We start from the raw sequence: 20,491 nt of genomic DNA, 5'->3' as shown, positions 1-20,491 counted from the left end.
CTGGGGAATCTCAGCCCTGGTGGGAGAGCCATGGGGCAGGGTTGCAGTGGAGTTGGCAGAGGGGCAGTGTGCAGAGCTGAAGTTGCCTGCTATCGAGGACAGACTTGGAAGGAACTCCAGGGCAGGGCAGGCAAGGCAGCCCCCTGGGGAGCTTATGGGTTGTCTGCTGTTTGTTTATTTGACTTGCCTCTAACTGGATTAACAGCCCCACTAGCTACAGTAATGGGAACTTCAGTATTTGGCTAGGCTCCGGTCACGCCAGAGAGAGGTGTGGGCTTGGAGCAGAGAAGGCTGGAACCTTGGCACCAAGCCCTGCCCATCCCATCCCCCACCCTCCATTCTCAGAGCAGCCCCACTCCAGCCTGCATTTCTGCCAGCAGAGAAAGGGATAGTGTAGCCATTGTCAAAAGCCACTCCCTTGAACAGTCAGTCAGTCATTGAGGCTGACCCAGACCCTTGTGAAGGAAGGTGCCCCACCTCTAATGGCAGCAGCAGGCTGGTGTGAGCTCCTCTGCCCCATACCACTCTTAGGGCTGGCCTCAGCATGTATATGGGCTCTGTTTCTGCACAGCTGATCCCTCTGAATGAAAGTGTGGGAATAAGACAGGTCTGGGTTTGAATCAATTTCTCTTATGAGCTGTTTATTTCCTCCTCTGCAAAATGGAGAAAATATGGGGACTCAATAAAGTTTTGCTTATATAGCATCAAGCCCAGCTCCTGGCACATAATAGGAACTCACTCTGAGGTATCTGTGTATTCCAGGGTTGGGAATGCAAGAGGCCATCCAGGATGAGTAGATAAGAAATTCAATAATGTATGTGCAGTCATTGTTGTTAAATGAATACTTACAAATGAAGAGTGAATGAATGAGTATTGTTTGCTTATTGGAATTTGCTATAGTCAGGGCCAGGAGATAGAATGCAACTCCATCATGAGATAGGCCCAGTCCTAAGCCCACCTGTGCCAGCCCCTGCTTATCTTACTTGTTGGGCTTCTTGGTTCCAGGACTAAAGCATTCAAAGCCCTCATATTCTACAAGTGCTTATCTCTATCGGGAGGCTGGCATTGCACTATTTGTACAACTGTTATTGACCTATTTTCTGGCAAGTAATCTTTCAGAATTTAACTCACGTCATCTCTTTAAAGACTTATTTTCTGATTCCTTCCTGCTCAGAAGCCAGAAAAGATGGCAGTCATTGATACCAGACAACCAGACCTGGAGCTGGCCAGCAGCTTGACTTACATTTTGTTTTTTCTTTGGCACTGGCCTTCAGGAATACATCCTTGGGCTGAGAATGTGGCTTAGCAGTAGCATGCTTGCCTAGCATGCACAAAGCCCTGGGTTCAATTCCTCAGCACCACAGAAACAGAAAAAGCCGGAAGTAGTGCTGTGGCTCAAGGGGTAGAGTGCTAGCCTTGAGCAAAAAGAAGCCAGGGACAGTGCTCAGGCCCTGAGTTCAAGCCCCAGGACTGGCCAAAAAAAATACATCCTTGTTTGAGCAGTTATTTGCCTTCAGTGAGTGTCCAGTTAGATCATTTAGACAGGCTGTAATTGTCACCATTAATTTTATTCTAATTTTCTGATATAACTGTAAGTATAGAGCATTTTTGCATCTCTTTTTGAGATGTGCTGCTTTTCTCATCCTTGTTTTTTTTTTCCTTGTTCATTGGTAAGACCTCTATTATAATGTTGTGGAGGCATGGGTAGATATGGATATGTCTACCTTATCCATGGAGTAGGGGGAAGCAGCCACCCTTTCACCATGAAGCATAATGTTAGCTATTGTTGGTCATTGACACACTTTATTATAATGAGGACATTTTCTGTTTGTAGTATCCTGGGAATTCTCATCGTGAATGAGTTATGCTTTCTCTATGTCTATGTTGAGGTCATCACATGGTCCTCTATTCTTTTGATTTTTTTTTTTTCTGGGTCTTGTATTTGCTAGACAAGCACTTTATTAGTTGAGCCATATTCCTAGTTCTTTTTGCTTTTTTAGTTACTTTTTTTAGTTTTTGTTTTTTGATAACAGTCCTGAGGCTTGAACTCTGGGCTTGGGTGCTGCCCTTGAGCTTTTGTGGTCAAGGCTAGCCCTCTACCACTTGAGCCATAGCTCTACTTCTGGCTTTTTGTGGATAATCAGAAATAAGAATCTCACCAACTTTTCTGCCTGGGCTGGTTTCAAATCTTGATCTTGAGATCTCAACCTTCTGAGCTAGGATTACAGGCATGAGCCACTGGCATCTGACTGATCTTGCATTTTTATTTGGGGCTAGCCTCAGATTGCTGTCCTCCTACCCATGTTTCTTACATAGCTTGGATGATAGGATGCACCACCAGGCCTAGCCTGTTTGTTGAGATGTACTCTAGCTAATTTTTTGCCTGGGCTGACCTCATACTTTACTGCAGGTCTTCTGGTTCTCTGGCTTCTGAGCAGCTGGAATTATAAACTGCAGTGTCCAGCTTGTTCTTTTGATTTAGTGAATTATTTGCATTGATTTAGAACCTTGCCTTTTGAGTTAACTGTAAGTTACTAGGTCATGATGTATTGTCTTTTAAAAAATATTGCTGGGGGCTGGGGATATGGCCTAGTGGCAAGAGAGCTTGCCTCGTATACATGAGGCCCTGGGTTCGATTCCCCAGCACCACATATACAGAAAACGGCCAGAAGTGGCGCTGTGGATCAAGTGGCAGAGTGCTAGCCTTGAGCAAAAGGAAGCCAGGGACAGTGCTCAGGCCCTGAGTCCAAGGCCCAGGACTGGCCAAAAAAAAAACAAAAAAAAATATTGCTGGGATTTGATTGGATAATATTTCTAAGGAATAGATAGCATATTTTGATGTGTTAGATATTCATATGAAATTATAAAGAAAGAATTTAAAAGTTGATCATAATCACAAAAAGTCCTAAAATGGACACAGTATTAAATAAACTAAGAAGCAGCATAAGTAACCTTGCTATAGTACTATTCTACCAGAAACATTAAAAAAAACTAAGGTTAATATGTTTTCAATCTAAGGTTAATATATTACTTGAGAAATTATCAGAAGAATCCTTGAGAGTTAGGGAGACAGAAAAATAATGATCTTTTTTTTTTTTTTGGCTAGTCCTGGGGCTTGGACTCAGGGTATGAACACTGCTCAAGGCTAGCACTCTACCACTTGAGCCACAGCGCCACTTCTGGCTGTTTTCTATATATGTGGTACTGAGGAATTGAACCCAGGGCTTCATGTATAGGAGGCAAGCACTCTTGTCACTAGGCCATATTCCCAGCCCAATAATGATCTTTTTTTTTTTTTTTTTTTGGCCAGTCCTGGGCCTTGGACTCAGGGCCTGAGCACTGTCCCTGGCTTCTTCCCGCTCAAGGCTAGCACTCTGCCACTTGAGCCACAGCGCCACTTCTGGCCGTTTTCTGTATATGTGGTGCTGGGGAATCGAACCTAGGGCCTCGTGTATCCGAGGCAGGCACTCTTGCCACTAGGCTATATCCCCAGCCCAATAATAATGATCATTTTTAAAAGTACCTATTTGTTTCTTGAGGCTGCTATAATATAACCACATAAACACATAACCACAAACATGGTCATTTAAAATGATTGAAAATTTAAAACAACAGATGTTTATTCTCTATAGTTCTGGAGGCCAGGAGTCAACATTCCAGGTGTTTTTAGGGCCACATTCCCTCTAGGGAGCTCTAGAAGAGAATCCACTGTCTGCTCTCCTGATGATTCCAGTGTCTGCATCCTCTTCTTCTGTGCTTCTGCCTTTTATAAGGATATTTCTAATTGGATTTAGGGCTCAGAGAATAATTCAGGATGTCCTCATCTTAAAATCCTTAATTTTTTTCCAGGCTGAGATCTATGAATCATGGTTCAAAGCCAGCCAGGCAGACAAATCTATGAGACTCTTATCTCCACCTAACCAGCAAAAAAAACTGCAAGTGGGAGAATGGCTCAAGTGGTAGAGCACCAGGCAGATCAGAAAAGCCAAGCAAGTGTGAGGCCCATAGCCTATTGGTACCCACACCCCTTCCCCCCACTGCCAAACAAAAATCCTTACTTCATTATATGGGCAAAGACCTTTTTTCAAATAATGTCATATTCAATTCATAGATTCCATGGATATATCGTTTTAGGGACTATCACCCAACCTGCTACATAGTGTTACTTTTAAGATTTCCTTATGAAACATTGGCATTTGATTACTGGATCAACTCAATAAGACTAAACCAACCCATGATCCTTGATTTTGACCAATTTAGTATTTTTAAATGCTGCTTGGACACAAAATGAAAACATATTAACTAAAACTAAAACCATCTCCTCCAACACAAAGTGTTGTCATCTTTATAAATGGTTAAAATAAACAAGTTTTTGGTAACTGTTTATTTGGAAACCCTGGGAATGTAGCCATTTGGCAAAGTAACCTGTGGCTAATTGGCTTTTGATGAATTGGTCATTTGACACATTGACTTTTGGCCAACTGGCTTGTGGAGAATCAAGTTGGATGGCTCTCTTACATGGGCCTGGGGCTTGATTTCTGAGGCTGAGGCTGGGCTATGGAGGCCCACATGGGCACCAAGCAGTTCTCTCTCTCTCTCTCTCTCTCTCTCTCTCTCTCTCTCTCTCTCTCTCTCTCTCTCTCTCTCTCTCTCTCTCTCTCTTTTCTTTTGGTCAGTCCTGGGCCTTGGACTCAGGGCCTGAGCACCATTCCTGGCTTCTTCCCGCTCAAGGCTAGCACTCTGCCACCTTAGCCACAGTGCCCCTTCTGTTTTCCATATATGTGGTGCTGGGGAATCAAACGGAGAGCTTCATGTATAGAAGGCAAGCACTCTTGCCACTAGGCCATATTCCCAGCCCGCAGTCTGTGTTCTCAGTCTGGGATCCAAAGATCACTCAGACCAAGAGGGAGATCCCAGAATATCTTTCCATGCCCAGCCTTGGCCAATCTGCATTATCCTGAGAGCCTGCTCCCAACTAGGCTACATGAGGCTTGGGGACATGAAACCTTGAATAAGTGTGTGCAAAGTGTCTGAGCTAAAGTGCCTTCTGGCAGCATTATCTTTATCTGATCCCCACAATAAGCTTGTGCAGTAAGTATGAGGTCTGCAATTTACAGATGATGGAAGGGAATGGAACTTTAGAGAGGTTAGATCACCTGACCAATACAACAGTGGCAGGTGAGTGCCAAAGTTCAGATTCAAGGATAGATTGTCTCTAAAGCTTGCTTCATAGGGCCTACGTGGATCATCTTGTCCTCCATTAGCTCTGGTCCTACCTGCTCACTCATAAATTATTTCTATGAACCTTGTTATAGCCTAACTGTGGAACCCATTTTTATTTCTCTGTATGAGGGAACTGGAGCTAGAGGTGATGTTGAGACTCAGCCAATGGCTAAGTGTCAGAGCTGCACAGAACCTAGGCTATACCCTGTTGTTTCCTATGACTCCTCTAACTCCAGCCTGGCCCAGAGATTTTGGTTCTTTATATTCTTGTCTCTGAAGCTGCCTTGCCTTCCACCCCCCAGTCCTCTTGTTTATGTCCATGTTAATGGACCTTTGCAGGCTGGACCAGCTGCCGAGGGAGAGCCAGTGAAGCCACCTGGTGCTGTGTCTGCTGCAGAATGTTTATGGTGCACAGAGCCGAAACGAAACAACATCCATCTTGTTGACTGGTCCCAAACACTGCGCTCATTCAGGGCCAGGCTGCTGATAGGTCCCTATGCTTGGCAGTGAACTTGGCATACACAACAGAGGGAGGGTCAGGAGAAGGCGGGCCTGGGGAAAATCATGCCCTGAGTCCTTGCTGCACTCCTGTTTCCTGTTCACTGCTTCTCTGACCAAATATGTTAATAAAGGTGTATGCTGTGATGTTAAGATTTCTGGAGAAAGATGCTTGGTTCTTGAACTGGTCTCATAAGCATAGGTCAGCCTCAGCCACAGGCCTCTTCAAAGACTGAATGATGTCATCTGTCAATGTGAGGTGCCATGTGGTGGGAGATAGCAGTCCAGCAGTCTATGGGTACTTTGCCCCAAACAAACATATTTTGAATGTTAGTTTGCTCCTCATGACCTCCCAGATTCAGTTTCCCCATCTCTCCAATAGGGTGATGTGACCTCTGCCTGACAGAGCAAGTGGGGAAAACCCTGGAATGCAGTTGTAAATCAGTTGTCTTATAAATACCAGACACTTCCAGGATGCTAGGTAGCGAGCATCTCCTTAGGTCGCCTATAGGAGGTGACAGTGGGGTATCAGGATCGAACCCTGAGAATTGGTTCTGGGCTTGCCTTGGCCACTGGCTCTTGTGGAACCTTGGCCAAGCTCCTTACTCCCACGGGGCCTCAGACTCCCTTTCATGTGAGAGACCCAGATTATCTTTCAGGATCCTATTGGTCCTAACAATTTACAGTGGACATCTAAGGGCTGCTCAGTAGTGCAGCTACCCTAGGAATGGCCTCCTGAGCCTGTGGGCAGACTGATGGCAGGGCTAAGCACTATAGCCCCGGGTTGAAGACTACAATCTAGCATTACCAACCCTAGGATTGGTTCAGTAAAGTCCATAAGACTCTTATTCACAGTTAACTAGCAAAAAGCTAAAAGTGAAACTGTGGCTCAGATGGTAAAATGCCAGCCTGAGCAGAAAAGCTAAAGGATAGTGCCCAGACCCAAGCCCCAGTACCTGTACAAACAAACAGTCTTTTCAGCTTCTGGGCCCTCATTTTCCTCATCATCAAGTGTTTAATTGGTTTATCTAGCAGGAACTTTGAGAGGCTTAGAAGAAATGTTTAATACAGTGCTTTCTCCTCCAGGTATGGACATATATCACCTATCTCTCTAGACTTCAGGAGAGGGATCTCAATGCACTGAGACAGCTGACTCCATGGGGAGAGGATACAGATCAGACAGGCTTTATAGTATCACTTGATGATTAAGGATCCTTGTGGCTCTCAGCCTGTGGCAACCCTATGAGGCTCATCCCTATGTGCTTGTGTCCAAGAGGAGCCCAGGGAGGTACATGGGGCTCCCTTTGGCAAAATCCAGAGAAAGTCTTGGGTTCACAGGGAACAGGTACCCAGGCCTGAGCAGTAAGGTCAGTAGTTCTGAGGAGCCACCAGTATCAGGGTCTGGAGTAGAGGGAAGAGGTAGCAGCTCCTCCTCAAGGTCACAAAGCCTTTGGTCAGTTCACACTGCTGGGATCAGAAGAGATACAAACATACAGAGACACCTGTACAGTCTCCTGCTCTTGTTTCCTGAGCAGGGTTTCTTTTCCCTGGGCTCTTGACTGTACCAGGTCTGGTTCCCATGGAGCTGAAGTATGATGGCCTTCCTATGGAGGGCAGACTCTCTCCAGGGCAGTGTTTCAACGGGCTGCCCCTCCACAGTTGTGTTTCCCCTTGTAGAATCAGAAGCCAGGGCAGCAGACCCTGCATAGCTGATTCAACCCAGCACTGTCTCAGCTGGGCCAATTTCCTTCTTACAACAGGCCCACAGCAGTTTGGAGTGCAAACACTGCTGGGTGCCAGTCACAGTTCCTCAAGCACATTTTTGGGAATGTTTCTTATGTTTCCTGATCTCTTGAAGGACTTAGGTGAGTTTCATATGAGAGAGATGTTGAGGCTACAGTGATGTCTGTATCATAGAGGGGCTCTTCTGGTCTCTGCTGGATGTTAAGTGGGTCTTTTAAATAATATTATACAACTGTGTCTTTCACAAATATTGTCACCAGCACACTTTACATCATTGCTTATTTTTAAATAATTTATTGTTATTTATAGAGGTGATATACAGAGGGATTACAATTACATGAGTCAGATAATGAGTACATTTCCTTTTGTACAGTGTCTTCTGTTAAATGGATCTTTCCTAGCCATACAGATGCTCCATGTTACTCAAAGCCTGGCCTGACTCTCACCTGGTGTACTTACTTCTACATTTATTCTCTGAACTTATATTTGATGATGGATTGGGAGAATGACAAGGACAGGGATGAACAGGGCAGATAGGTTGAGTTTGAGCAGCTTGGCACAGGTATTGGGGGATGCAGGAGATAGGCCAGAACAATGCCAGCAGATAGAAGAAGGTTGGGGTCCTATTTGCATGGCTCAAATATTTAGAGGTCATCTCTGGGCAGTGGGAGTCAGAGTCTCATGCTTTAGAAAGATCATCTTGGCTGTAGTGGAGTGATGGATCTCATTCAGAGGGCAGAAGAAACTTGTCCAGGTCTCCTTGTAGTTTGAAGTTAGGCACATGTGGTCAGGATGGGGGCTGAAGGAGAGGAAAGAGTTTAGAACAGAAGGCAACAGGAGGAGGAAAAGCTTGGATGGGGGGGTTAAAGGTGAGCATTAGGTGACCTGCACCTGCCTGCTAACACCCTCCTTGGCTGTGCTTCTCCTGGGTTTCTGGAGTCAGCCTACCAGACCCCCACTTGGAGCTCCCTGCATAGGACCTGTGCTACCAACTCACCTTGAAACTATGTGCCCACATGAAACTATGTGCCTGTCCTTCTGTGGGTACGTCTGAGTTGAAGATCTGTCATTAAATCTAGAAACAGACCTAGGGACTCTAAGAAATCTAGACCTAGCCTGCCTTAAAATATCCCTGAAAGGCAGAGCCAGGTATACTTGAGCCCAATCCTGATCCTGTCATACTTGCTTTGTGACCATGGAGAGAACTAGCTTTCCTCTTCTGCGGAATGAGAAGCTGGCATCAGCCAGAGGTTCTCCACAGCATGTTCTTTTCTCTCAACAGGCCTTTTTTCTTTTTTTGTACTGTCTCCTTTACACTCCCAACATGAAATTCATCCATAATGTAACTCGTCTGCACCATCATGTAGAAAAATTCCATGTAATATTTTCATTGTAATATAAAGAAGAAATGAAAGGGAAATAACTTCATCAGTAGTGTGTGTTTCCACGTGTATACTCTCAGGCAGGATTGTGCTGGGAGGCAGTTGAAGTTGAGGACTCACACCTGTGTGCAGCATCAGACAGTCATAGACAGCATGGCTGAGGTGACATGATCCTGTGAAATAGTGAACAACCCTTGGTCAAGTTCCAAACAAAACTCAGTACAGTCTTTCCCCAATTTACATGGCAGTTCCCTGCCTGGAAAATTTAGTGTATGCTAAGACCATGAAAAAAGTACTTTGTATTCATGTGTAAAATGGGCCTATGTTTTAAGATCCCGTGATCATGTTACTTGTTTATAGATATTTTGAATATCTGGCAAGATATTAAAAAGTTAGTATAGGACTGATCTGCCCTTATCAGTGAGTCACCTCCTTCACCCTAAAGACAGTCAGCCTTAAGCACTGTAACAACCAAAACTCCCTTCCAGAGGGCCCCAGGTAGAATGCTACTGGAGTTCTCAATTGGACAGCCTGTGCTCAGTGGTTCCTATGGGGGCTGAGGGCACAGATTAGAGCATGGGAAAGGGACAGGAAAAGAGGAGGCATGGGGCAGTCAGGGCCAGGCTACAAGGCTGGTGCTGGAGGAGGGGTTCCAGAGTTGGTAGATTCAGATCTAGTTGGAAGCAAGAGAGGTTTCAGCCACTAAAGCTGTGGCTTCCCCTGTAGAATTTTCCACTTTCTGGCCACTCTGTGAAATAAACAATCTTTTTCATCAAGTGTAGAAATTCTGAACATCTCTGCATAGTGCCATTTTCTGTGGGATTAGTGTGCCTGAGTCCTCCACAAGATAGTGGTATAAACATTCCTTGACTTAGATTGGAATTACATCTTGCTTCAACCATTATAGGTTGAAAATATCCAAAGTAGAAATGTTTATATAAGATGAGGCTAAGCAAAATGAACTCCAAGAGATGGAAACAGGAGGATTTTATTGTTGTCGTTATGTTTAATGTACTAGGTGAATTTCTTTTGGCATACTCCCTGTGGTCACTGTATATGATTTTGGTACAGTGGATATTGGATATATGCTTATCTGAACTAGGGAAGGGAAAGAAAAATGAGGGAGGGTGTAAAAATAAGACAAGAAATGTACTCAGTACCTTATTATGTAACTGTACCCCCTCTGCATCACCTTGCCAATAAAACTTAATTTAAAAAAGAAAGAAATGTGTGTGCTACTCCTAATCTGGTGAACATAGTAGCTTAAGCACACAGTCAACTGTCAAATGTCACTTTGTTCCCCTTGTGTCCAAGGGAGGTTCAATTGGATGCTGTGGTCCAGCATCAAGAGAGAACCTTACTGTTGGCCTGAAAAAGATCAGAATTCAAGGATAACTTCTGCTTGAATGTGTATTGATTTTGCACCATTATAAAGAGGGAAAATCCTGCTAGAGATTTTCTGTAGTCTCTCAGTGAGGGCTACTGATTCTTTTATTAAATTTAATTTCATTGCCAAGGTGATGTACAGAGAGGTTACAGTTACATACACAAAGTAGTGAGTACGTTTATTGTCATACTTGTTACCCCTTCCCTCATTTTTCTTCCACCTTCCCACCCCCCATGCTCAAGGCTACTGATTCTTGAAGAAACACAAGATGTGGGTGAATCCTATAGTTCCCAACATCATTTCTCCTTACTACAGGCTGGATGGAACTGGACATCCCAACCTGTACCATCACTATTGTGTCTTCTTACTTGGATTTAATAATTTCCAGCAGTATATAGGAATATTTCACCAACTTAGGGGAAAACCCAAATGGGTATAGGAGTAAACTAATTAGCCTGATTTAAAGGGAGAGGGTTTAAAAAAAAGCTAACATGAAATCATAAATATATACCTGACATTTACTATTATAGCACTGCGTTTACTGGAAAAAAATACATTTTGTAAGGTTTTTGTAAGGTTTTTCTCATCCCATTACTAGCCTTGGTGTTTGATAAAAACAACAACAACAGGTTTTTTATGACCATCACTGTTTTCCTTGGTAACTTGGACCAGGCCAGGGCTCATGAGGGGCTGCAGGGCATCCTTGGAAATGCAACTGTGGAATCAGAGGATTTTATAACCTCTGAGTCAGAGACTCTACTGTGTTTCACTCATGCCATCATTGAATCTTGGATCCACAAGCACTGAAATGCTTATTAGCTTTCTAGAATTATGTCATCTTAGAATAAGAGAACAGGAGTTTAACAGTCCCACATGCATGGAAACTCCAACTTTTAAGTTTAGGAATTGTTAATAATCAATGTATTATTTTTCCATCCTTTTTACTATTAGGATATATATATATATATATACATGTGTGTGTATGTGCATATATATACATGTATATGTGTATGCGAAATTTCAAATCCTGCTCTTTCCATCAATGTAATTACTAAGAATGTATCCTCTATGATGAATTAGTAAAAATACTAATCTGTGTTAAACTGTAATATGTCAAGGATGACCACTAATAATAGAGGAATATACATCTAATAAGCTAATAGAAGGAGAAATGGAATTTTGTCTGGAATGGAATGGAGTCTGAAAGAAAGTTAAAATGAAGAAATTAAATAACATAGAATAAATGAGATAAATAGTAATGATGTAGGTTTAATTCAATATAGTAATTAAATGTAAATCAGATATATGGGCTAAATATAAATATTCAGGTTAAAAACAAAACTTGAGCTGATAGTTTGTAGGCAAAACTTGTAATCCTAGTAACTTGGGAGGCTAAGAATGGGAGGATCGTGGTTTGAAGCCCAGTCCAGGAAGAAATGTTTGTGATACACCATCTTAACCCGTAGCTGGATGTCATGGCACTTGCCTTATTAGAAGGCTGAAATTGGGAGGATTGAGTTTATGGGCCAGTCCTGGGCAGAAAAATCTGCAAGACTATCTAAACAGAAGAAGCTGGGTATGGTGTTGTGCACCTGACATCTCAGCTATGATGCCTAAAAATGGCACACGTCTGGGTAGGAAACAAGTCCCTAATGGAACTATGGCTCATAGTAGAATATCTGCTTAGCAGGCATGAGGTCCTGGGTTCAAACCACCCAGTCACGCTTAAAAAAAAAAAAAGAAATCCTAAAGATAGCCAGAGTGTATATAAATTGTTATAACAATAAAATATTAGTATCATTGCATTAATAAAATGTACTAAAAGGGGTTGAAAGTTATAGGAAATTCATCTATGAATTTTAGAACATTATAAAAATTTAACTCCTCATGTGAAAAGTTCTTGGTGCGCAGTGCTGATGCACAGTTTCTCTGCTGTTCTTGCCTGGCTTATTGACATTATCTTTATGCTAACTCCCTTGGAACATTGAGATATCTTTGACTAGCTTCATGTACTTCCTCATCCACTCCCAGTCATATGAAGATGTTCTAGGCTTCTGGATAATTAAACTAATTTGTAAGCCAGGTGCCAGTTGCTCATGTCTATAATTGTAGCTACTCAGGAGGCTGAGATCTGAGAATCATGGCTCAAAGTTAGCTTGGGTAAGAAAATCTGTGAGACTCTTATCTCCAAGCAAAAAGTCAGAAATGGAGCTGTGGCTCAAGTGGTAGAGAGCTGGCCTTGAGCAAAAAAGCTAAGGGAGAGCATCCAGACTTTGAGTTCAAGGCCTTGTACTAGCACAAAAACAAACAAAACAACTTGTATTACTATGCCTGTGTCCCAGTTAGTCCCAATGGCATGATAGCTGAGGAGATGAGATCAAGGACTTCATGATTGAGTCTATAGCTCACCCTGGAGTGAGAACAATGATGGCAGACACTTAAGAGTGTGTACTATTTACCAAGTCCTGTTCCAGGTACCTTATATATGAATATGAACGGTCTCAACTTTATAAACTGTGCACAAAGACAAGCAAAGTCATTTGACTTAGGCAAGATCACAGGGCCAATAAATGGCAAAGCCAGGATTTAAATCTAGTCAATCTGGTTCCACAGTCTACACTTTATCTTCCATACTGTGCTATCTTTCCTTCTCAAGCTTGATAGATAGAGGAAATAAAGAACCCTGTAAGGAAGAGAGAGATTAAAAACTAGGATGTTTGGGACTCAGTGTTTCTGCTCCTCCCACTCCAAATTCATATGCTATTTAACATTCAGTATTGCTTTATTTAGAATAAAGAAGTATTTAAGGTTAAATGAGGTCATAAAGACAGTTCTCTCAATCCAGTAAGACTAAATGTCCTCATAGGAAAGACACTAGAGCTGTCCCTTGCTTGTTCTCTCCTTCTGTATGAATATGCTAAGCCTAGGCCATGTTAGAACAGGATGAGAAAAATAGCTGTCTACAAACCAAGAAGATAGCCCTCATTAGAATGCAGTCTCATACCTTGATCTTGTACTTCCAGCCTCCCAAACTGTTAGAAAATAAAATTCAGTTGTTTAATAATCCTGGTTATAGTATTTTGTTATAGCAGTTGCAATAGACTCATACATTGGGAAAACAATTCGGTGCCTCTGCTCTAAGACTCTCATTGATGTAGAATGTCTGGGTTAACAGTGTCTTCAAAGCTGATGAATCTGGCCTTACACTATGATTTATTGTTTACCAGCTGGCTGATATCACACTCCTTCTTCTGCCTCTGGAAAACAGAGTTGACAAGATGGGCATGGGAAGAGCCAAGGACTGCACACGGCACATAACAGGCAGTTCAATGACTTAGTACTCATCATTCATCATTAAATTAAAAAGAAAATGTGTGTGTGTGTCCTGTTATCCTGATTTTGTAAAATAAAAAATGTATACATATGCATAGGAAAGTAACAAAGAGATATCTGTTTTCTTTTCCTATGTCTGCTGTGGCCTTATAGATGATACTTCATAATTATTGCCTAGCTTCGTTTTACTGTTTATAATAATGATATGTGCTAATTTGGTGGCAGAAGAGAGTCTAGGGGAAGAGCTGTGCCTTCTATGTGTTCATATACACACAAACCTGTGCCTGCATTTGTGACCAGCCCTACACTGCTCCCTTCCTGGCCCAAACTGGGACAGAACTGTGGACCTACTTAGTTTCTTTGCAGTGCCGTCCGGAGGTGAGCCTGTTCAGGTTTTATTGGCCCAAGCCCCTGTAAATCTAGCTTAGCTTTAAAGGGGAGTTTATGGGGCTCTTGCAGTCTGGGATAAAAGATGGTGGGCAACCATAAGCCTGGCGTGAGGCCTCAACTATCAGGAGCTGCTGCTCTGGAGGCCCTGAACAAGTTACAGGCCCCATGATGGCTGTGAACACCCCAAAGTGGCTCCAGCAAGCAACCTGGCCTTGTCTATACTATCCTGTTAGGCTGTGGGGACTGGTAGGAAAGCTTAGCTGTCTTCTATTCAGATTCTCTTCCTTAAGAAGATCCTGGATGGCCACTAGGCCTTTAAAGGTTTCATCAACAAGACAAAAGGGGATGATGAAGCAGCAGGACAAACCAGATAGGCCCCTGGAAGTTGACTACAGCTAAGGCTCTGCATCTTCCATGTGTCTAGCTGAGCTATCCACCCTCTCCTACCCTAAGAACTAAGAAGCCCCATGTCTTCTGAGCTTTGGGGTCTCTGTGGTGTCCCTGCTTCCCAGTCTGGGTACATGGAACCTAGTTCCAGCACTCCTGCTGCTCAGAAGGGAAAGCCAAGGTTAAGCTTGCAGTGCCCCTGCTCAGACTCCTGATAAAGGGTTGCTGGCAAGAGTCCTTGAGTTTGAGGCTTCCCTTCTGTGGATACTAGCCAGGGGAGCAGGTCTATCCAATGAGGCTGTGATCTTGTCTTCTTGCTTGTCGAGTGACCGAAACAGAGGCACCTTTCTTACAGTGCCAACATCATCAGGCATTGGCTCTACATATATTATCTCAGGGCCATATACCGCTGGGATTCTTATCCTCATTTTAGATGAAGAAACTAAAGCTCAGAGGGGGTAAAGTAGCTCATCTAGCCACGAAACTAATGGTAGACTGGGGCTCCAGCCTAGAGGTGTATGCAACAAGAGCTTGTCTGGTTCCCTGAAGCAACAGTGCCTGGTATAGAGTACACGTGAAAGTGAACTTGAGGCAGTTCACTCAGATAGCAGTTTCCCTATATTTCTAGCCCACCTGCTGAAGGGCTGTTTGTTGCAATGAGGGACATGTTCCTAGTGGGTCCCAGGTGTCTGGAAAACATGCCTGCTGTGCAAGACTAGAATAGCTCCTCCTTCAGCATAAGCCCTCCTTTCTGTGTGTGGAGAAATTGGACAAAATCAAATCTTGGAATGCCCTAACAGTGAAAGTTCTGGGGCTTTAGATGCTGGTCCTGAGGCTTTAAGAGACCTGTAGGGGAGACAGGACTGTATTGGTACCTCCAGCACAGTGGCGATGCAGAGGATTATAATCTAGCTCTGTGGCAATGGATATGGAACATATGGAATGTTGGGCTTTCTGATGAGCAGGACACAGAAAAGATGCCCTGAGTGACACACAGGACTGCTGTGGAGTTAAGTGATAAGGTTGCCCAGGGAGGGCTGACACCAGGGAACATTCTGGGGGAGTTAAGCTTCCATATGGCTGTAAGGATGTGGGAGCATCAGGCCTTTCATTTGGTGGTTACAGGTAATAGCAAGGCATCAAGGATGAATGGAAAAGTCAGGATGTGGGTCCTAGAACCAAACTGAAGGCACTTCCATTGACTGAATGCCCACCAGTGTTGGCCCTGTGTTCAGCATTTGAGTTCATGTTGTAGACTGCATCCTTTAAAGACTCCCATTTTACAGATGCAGCAAGGTGATTGCTTCTGGTTTTGATTCCCTCCTTCATGGCTTCAGGGGTTGGTAGACTGACAGTCTAAAGCTTCTCCAAATAAAGTTTTATTGAAACACAGCCTGAGTCACTTGTTTCAGGTTGTTTATGGCTGCATTTCATAGTGTGATGGCAGAGTGGCAGAGAATAGATTCCCACAAAACCTGTGCCATTTCCTGCTTTGCCTTTTATAGCAAACAGTTGCTGACTGGCTGAGTTGGGTAACTGAGTAGTATATTTGCTGTACGACAAGATATTTGTCCTCTCAGCCTGGCCAGCCAGCCAGCTCCTAAGGGTTGTACCAAAGCGCACAGATGTTGACTGTGAACTTTATTTTGCAAACTGTAGTGTGGTATCCTTCTCCAGCCTGGTACCTGGTCAGCACTAATTGTCTGCTACTTGAGAGAAAAGAAGACCAGCGGGCTTTGCTGGCCTCTGTCTGTGGCCACTGCCAAGGCTACAGGAGGTGCATTTGGGCCCAGGATGCTAAATGCAGCATTGTCCACTCTCACACAGACTTGGCACGTTTCATCACAAATTAACATTCTTGTGGGAGTCGTCTTGTATGTTGTGCCACTTTATAGCCAAGTCATTAGGGTAATTTGCCAAGCTCTCTGGGAGTGTAACTGGAGCCATTTGCTTCAAGTTTGCTGGCTGAAACGTCATTCAGGGTATGCAGTCAGTCCATTTGGTAAATCCCAAGTCTTACGGGTTTGTCCTTCTGAGTTTGGCCTCAGGGCCATTCAGACCTGGCATTCTTGAGGATGCATTTCAAACATGGTCCTTCTTCCTGCTGTGGACTTGAGGAGGAATAAAATAGTTATTATCATTTTTACTATTAGAGGGCTTACAATGAGTGAGATACCCTGCCAATTGTACTGCATATGTAACCTCTCCCAATAGGTAGGTGTCAATGTCATTGTCCAGCTAAGTAAACTGAGGCTGGATGTGGAAACCATATCAAATCCTTATCTTGCTTCAGAAGTAACAGTCCAAGCTCTGCTGAGAATGTGCTATGTGATTGTGGAAGGCACATTCCCTCTCTGAATCTATTCCTTCATGTATTAATATAACATGGGGTGGATTCTAGCTCTGACAATATAGGGTTTCTCACCAACTTTTAAAAATGAATTCATGGTGCCATTACTCTCCAGCTTTCCAAAGGAACTTAATTTGCATGGAAAAAGCCAGGTCCAGTCCTTCTTGGTATCAGCCCCTATCCCTGGTCTTAGGTGTCAGGATGACCAGCGTATGCCCCTCAGTCCACAGGGGAAGCAGTGTTGATACCTGTGGATGGAGCATGAACAAGAGTGGGCTTTCCCATCTGAGTTTGTGATACCTTTGGGAACAGAGAGGCCAGGCTTCATCAGGCAGGAGACAGTACCCACAACTTCCCTGGAAGATGAGGGTGGGTAGCACCCCCACCTTTCCAGTGGCAGCAGTATCTCTGGGACATGCACTACAGCTTCTGGTTTAACTTCCAGTCTTTGTGAAAGTAGGAGGCCTGGGGCAGAGTCTGGCATAGCTTGGGCCCTGGCTATGCCAAACATGGTTGTACATCTTTGAATAGACATTTGCCAGTGCTGTGTCTTGCTGCAGAGTTGGGAGGTCACTGCTTTCCCCCAGGACACTGGTGGTACAGGAACTAAGGCTAGACAGGGCTTAAAGCACTTGCCAGTACCAACTGTGACTCAAGGGACTCCTTCTGTCTCTCCCACAGTTTTTTTTTTTTTTTTTTTTTTAGAGGAAAACCTCAGTCTGTCTCCAGCAGTGAAGCAGCTCACGGGACCAATGACTTGTTGATAATGTTGTTTTCTCACAGACCTGATGAGTTTTAATTCATCAAGCCTACCACTCCCTGTGTAACCTTGGCAAACTGTGTAACCTTTCTGATCTTCACAGGAATCCCAGTGAAGTTAACCAAGAGGCAGCAGGACAGAGCTTGAACCTGGAAGTTGAAAAAAATCCAGGTTTAGATCTTGGCTTTGTCCATTGTAGACCCCGGAGCCTGGTCAGAGGCACAGAAACTCTACAAGCTTTGGATTTCTCCTTCTGGGAACTGCCTATGTAGACTGCTTTGGGTGAACACTGGGAAGACTTGAAGAAGAAGGGCTGGATAAATGCTAGTTTATAAATGTCCTCTGCTGTTCCTGGCTCCAACTTCCTTCACAACACATATTCTCCTATGTGAAGGAGTGGACAAGTGACCCAGCAGTCCCTAAAGGGCCTGATATATACTCAAAGAAAGCCCAGAACTGAACTGTAACCACCCCCAGTGAAAAAGCTCGGACTCTGGGAAAGACCCCAGTGAAACAACCCACATGATGATTAAGCGCTCTCTGTTCCAAATGCTATTAATGGTCATAAAATTATCCACAGTTTTCTGAGGCCCAGTCCCAGGGTTTGCCTCAATGGGACAATAAAATTGCATGCAGAAACGATTTGGAAAGGCGAGGACAGCCAAGCAGAGACGGAGTTAAACGAGCTGAGCCTGCTCTCATTAATTCAGGCCATTCGCATTTGTTACCAGGGATTTCTTTTTAATTAAAAAACAACCAAGTTATTAAAAATAAGCCTGTGAAGGGCTGGCCAAGCAGCTGCCAAGGCCAGCAGAAAGCGCGTTCCTCACAGCAGGACAGAATGGGCTCAGGCAGGGAATGTGGTACAGAGCAGATGTTTATCTGAACCCCCTTCCACAGTCTTGCCTGAGCCCCTTGCCTGCCATGGGACCTTGAGATTGGTGCATTCTCATTTGCAAACTGTAAGGTGCTGGGTTGTGAAAACTGAGGCCTGTCCAGAGCCTTGGCTGTCTGACTTCAAGTTAGTGTAAACTAGCCTCCGCACAGAGAGCTGTGTGCTGAAAGACTGTCTTGAGGTGGACTAGGATTGAAGTAGGATAGGTGGATCCCTGGGTGTGGTCTCTAAAAGACCACTTGGTACATAGAAACTAGCAACTAAGATGTTTGAATTTAACTAGGGCTCAGAAGCTGATGTGTCATGTGCCCTTGGGAGAACAGTATAACTTCCCAGAGCCTCAGTTTCCTCTTCTCTCAGATAGGGATGATAATACTCATGCCTACCTTAGAGGGCAGTAGAGCCCAAATGAGTCTGTTGCCAGCACACAACATACTGGTGCTTCCTGTTGCTGTCTTATCCTTGGTTAAGAGGCTGGCTGTGGTTTGGTACCAGTTGTTTTGTTTTATTTTGTTTTTTTTCCCTCATCCTAAAGGCCTAAATTGCTCAGAATTGACAGTGTTGGAGGATACACAGGCCTGTTGATAAGGTCCCATTATAGCTGTTAGGGCACTTACATGTCTAGGATTCTGTGTAACTAGAACATCTTTCATTCCTGACACTTCTGCACCTGATGTTTGATTGCCTTTCTGCACTCAAACCTTTCAGCATCCTGGAGAGCTGGAGTGACCATTGCACCTGACTTAGGGGAGGAAGGCTCAGCCACACCAGGGGTGTGCCTGTGGATGGGCAGAGAATGGACTCACATCGTGGTCTGAGAGCGCCAGAGCCCATATTCTTCATGCCTTAGCACCACACCTAGAGGAGACAGGGACCAAGTCCCCTAAACAGTGAGAGGCCCAGAGAAGACAGGAGCTAATAGCAACCAGGTCTTATGTTTTTGTTACTTTACGTAGTTCTTCAAGGTTTTTCTTATCTTTTGCTTCAGTTAACCTTCACCGAACCCCAGGGGTAAGAAGGGCAGGACTAGTATAGTAGGCTGTCAGAGGATCATGAGGGTGAATGTCTTTCTGTAGTGAGATGTGGATTGGGAAATAGTGTAGATGGTACATTGGTACCAGTAACAGTTTATACCTCCTTGGCACACGTATGCCCACATTGCCACTGGCTCCTGGGCTTGCTCATACCAACACAGATGCAACACTACTCTAGTGACAAAGGTATGGGGATTATTATGAACTTCAAGGCACCATGAATTTGTCTTTATTTGTTAGTGTTTCCTGCTCCTATAATAGCATATGGTACAGTAATCACCCAATATTTGTGTAATGGTTATTTAATCACTAGAGGCTTAGCATCTGCATCTGAGAACTGGGACTTTTACTACTGTTAGGTGGTTATGTGAATTAAACAAGTTTTTCACTGTGTCTCATATACAGCAGAGGCACCTCAAAGGACTCTAGGTGCTCTGTCAGGTACCTGATGCTCAGCTACCCTGATACCTGCCTGCTCTCTGCACCCTTCTGCAGCCATACACACTCAATTGCTTTTTTATTTTTCCTTCTTATCTATCTAGTAAATGGGAGCTATGGCCACTGCACCTCAGAGAAGAGCCTGCTTGACCTGGACCTGGCCGAGGGCCCTGGCCCTACCTGCCACCAGGGCCTATTTCTCTCCACAGGATCCTCACCATCCCGAGCTCACCCTACTGCCTGTGAGAGGCTGATTCACTTCCCGCACCCTAACAGGTATGTGCCCATCCCCACTCATCTTCTATATCCTGTGGATATTCCCTATGGGTCATAGACCAATGCCTCAGAATCTCACATAGTCTGCTTGGCTTGTGGGACAAGAAGGGAAATTGAGACATAGTAGGTACAGGGATTTTTTCAGAGCCTGCTGACACAAAGCTGACTGGTCAGAATCCTTCTGTTTGCCAAGGGCTTATAAGAAATAGGAAGATGGCTTAATAGAGGTTGGAGAAAGAAAACCCAGATAAGTGTTAATATGTCAAACCCAGCATGTTCTACAGGGCAGAGTTCTGGCAAGAAGAAAGCAGAGAGGCTCTGCTTTCTCATTTCCCCCCAGTTGACTGTCTCTTCCTCTTGATCCCTTCTGCAGTCCTTGCTCCTCCCTACTCTCA

General features: G+C 44.1%; 1 protein-coding gene across 4 annotated transcripts in view; it reads left to right on the top strand.

The window, feature by feature from the left end:
• Glis1 (GLIS family zinc finger 1) overlaps positions 1 to 20,491 on the top strand; it is a 194,231-nt gene that overhangs the window by 102,564 nt on the left and 71,176 nt on the right. For all 4 annotated transcript variants that reach the window (XM_048351354.1, XM_048351355.1, XM_048351356.1 and 1 more), the window contains one exon: positions 19,925 to 20,096. In XM_048351354.1, coding sequence (XP_048207311.1) covers positions 19,925 to 20,096 — 172 coding nt within the window. The remainder of the gene's footprint in view (positions 1 to 19,924; positions 20,097 to 20,491) is intronic.

This window comes from Perognathus longimembris, chromosome 7 (assembly GCF_023159225.1).
Source record: "Perognathus longimembris pacificus isolate PPM17 chromosome 7, ASM2315922v1, whole genome shotgun sequence".
Taxonomy (NCBI): Eukaryota; Metazoa; Chordata; class Mammalia; order Rodentia; family Heteromyidae; genus Perognathus; species Perognathus longimembris.
Note: the sequence above shows the minus strand (reverse complement) of the source record. Positions and strands in the feature narration are given on the sequence as shown.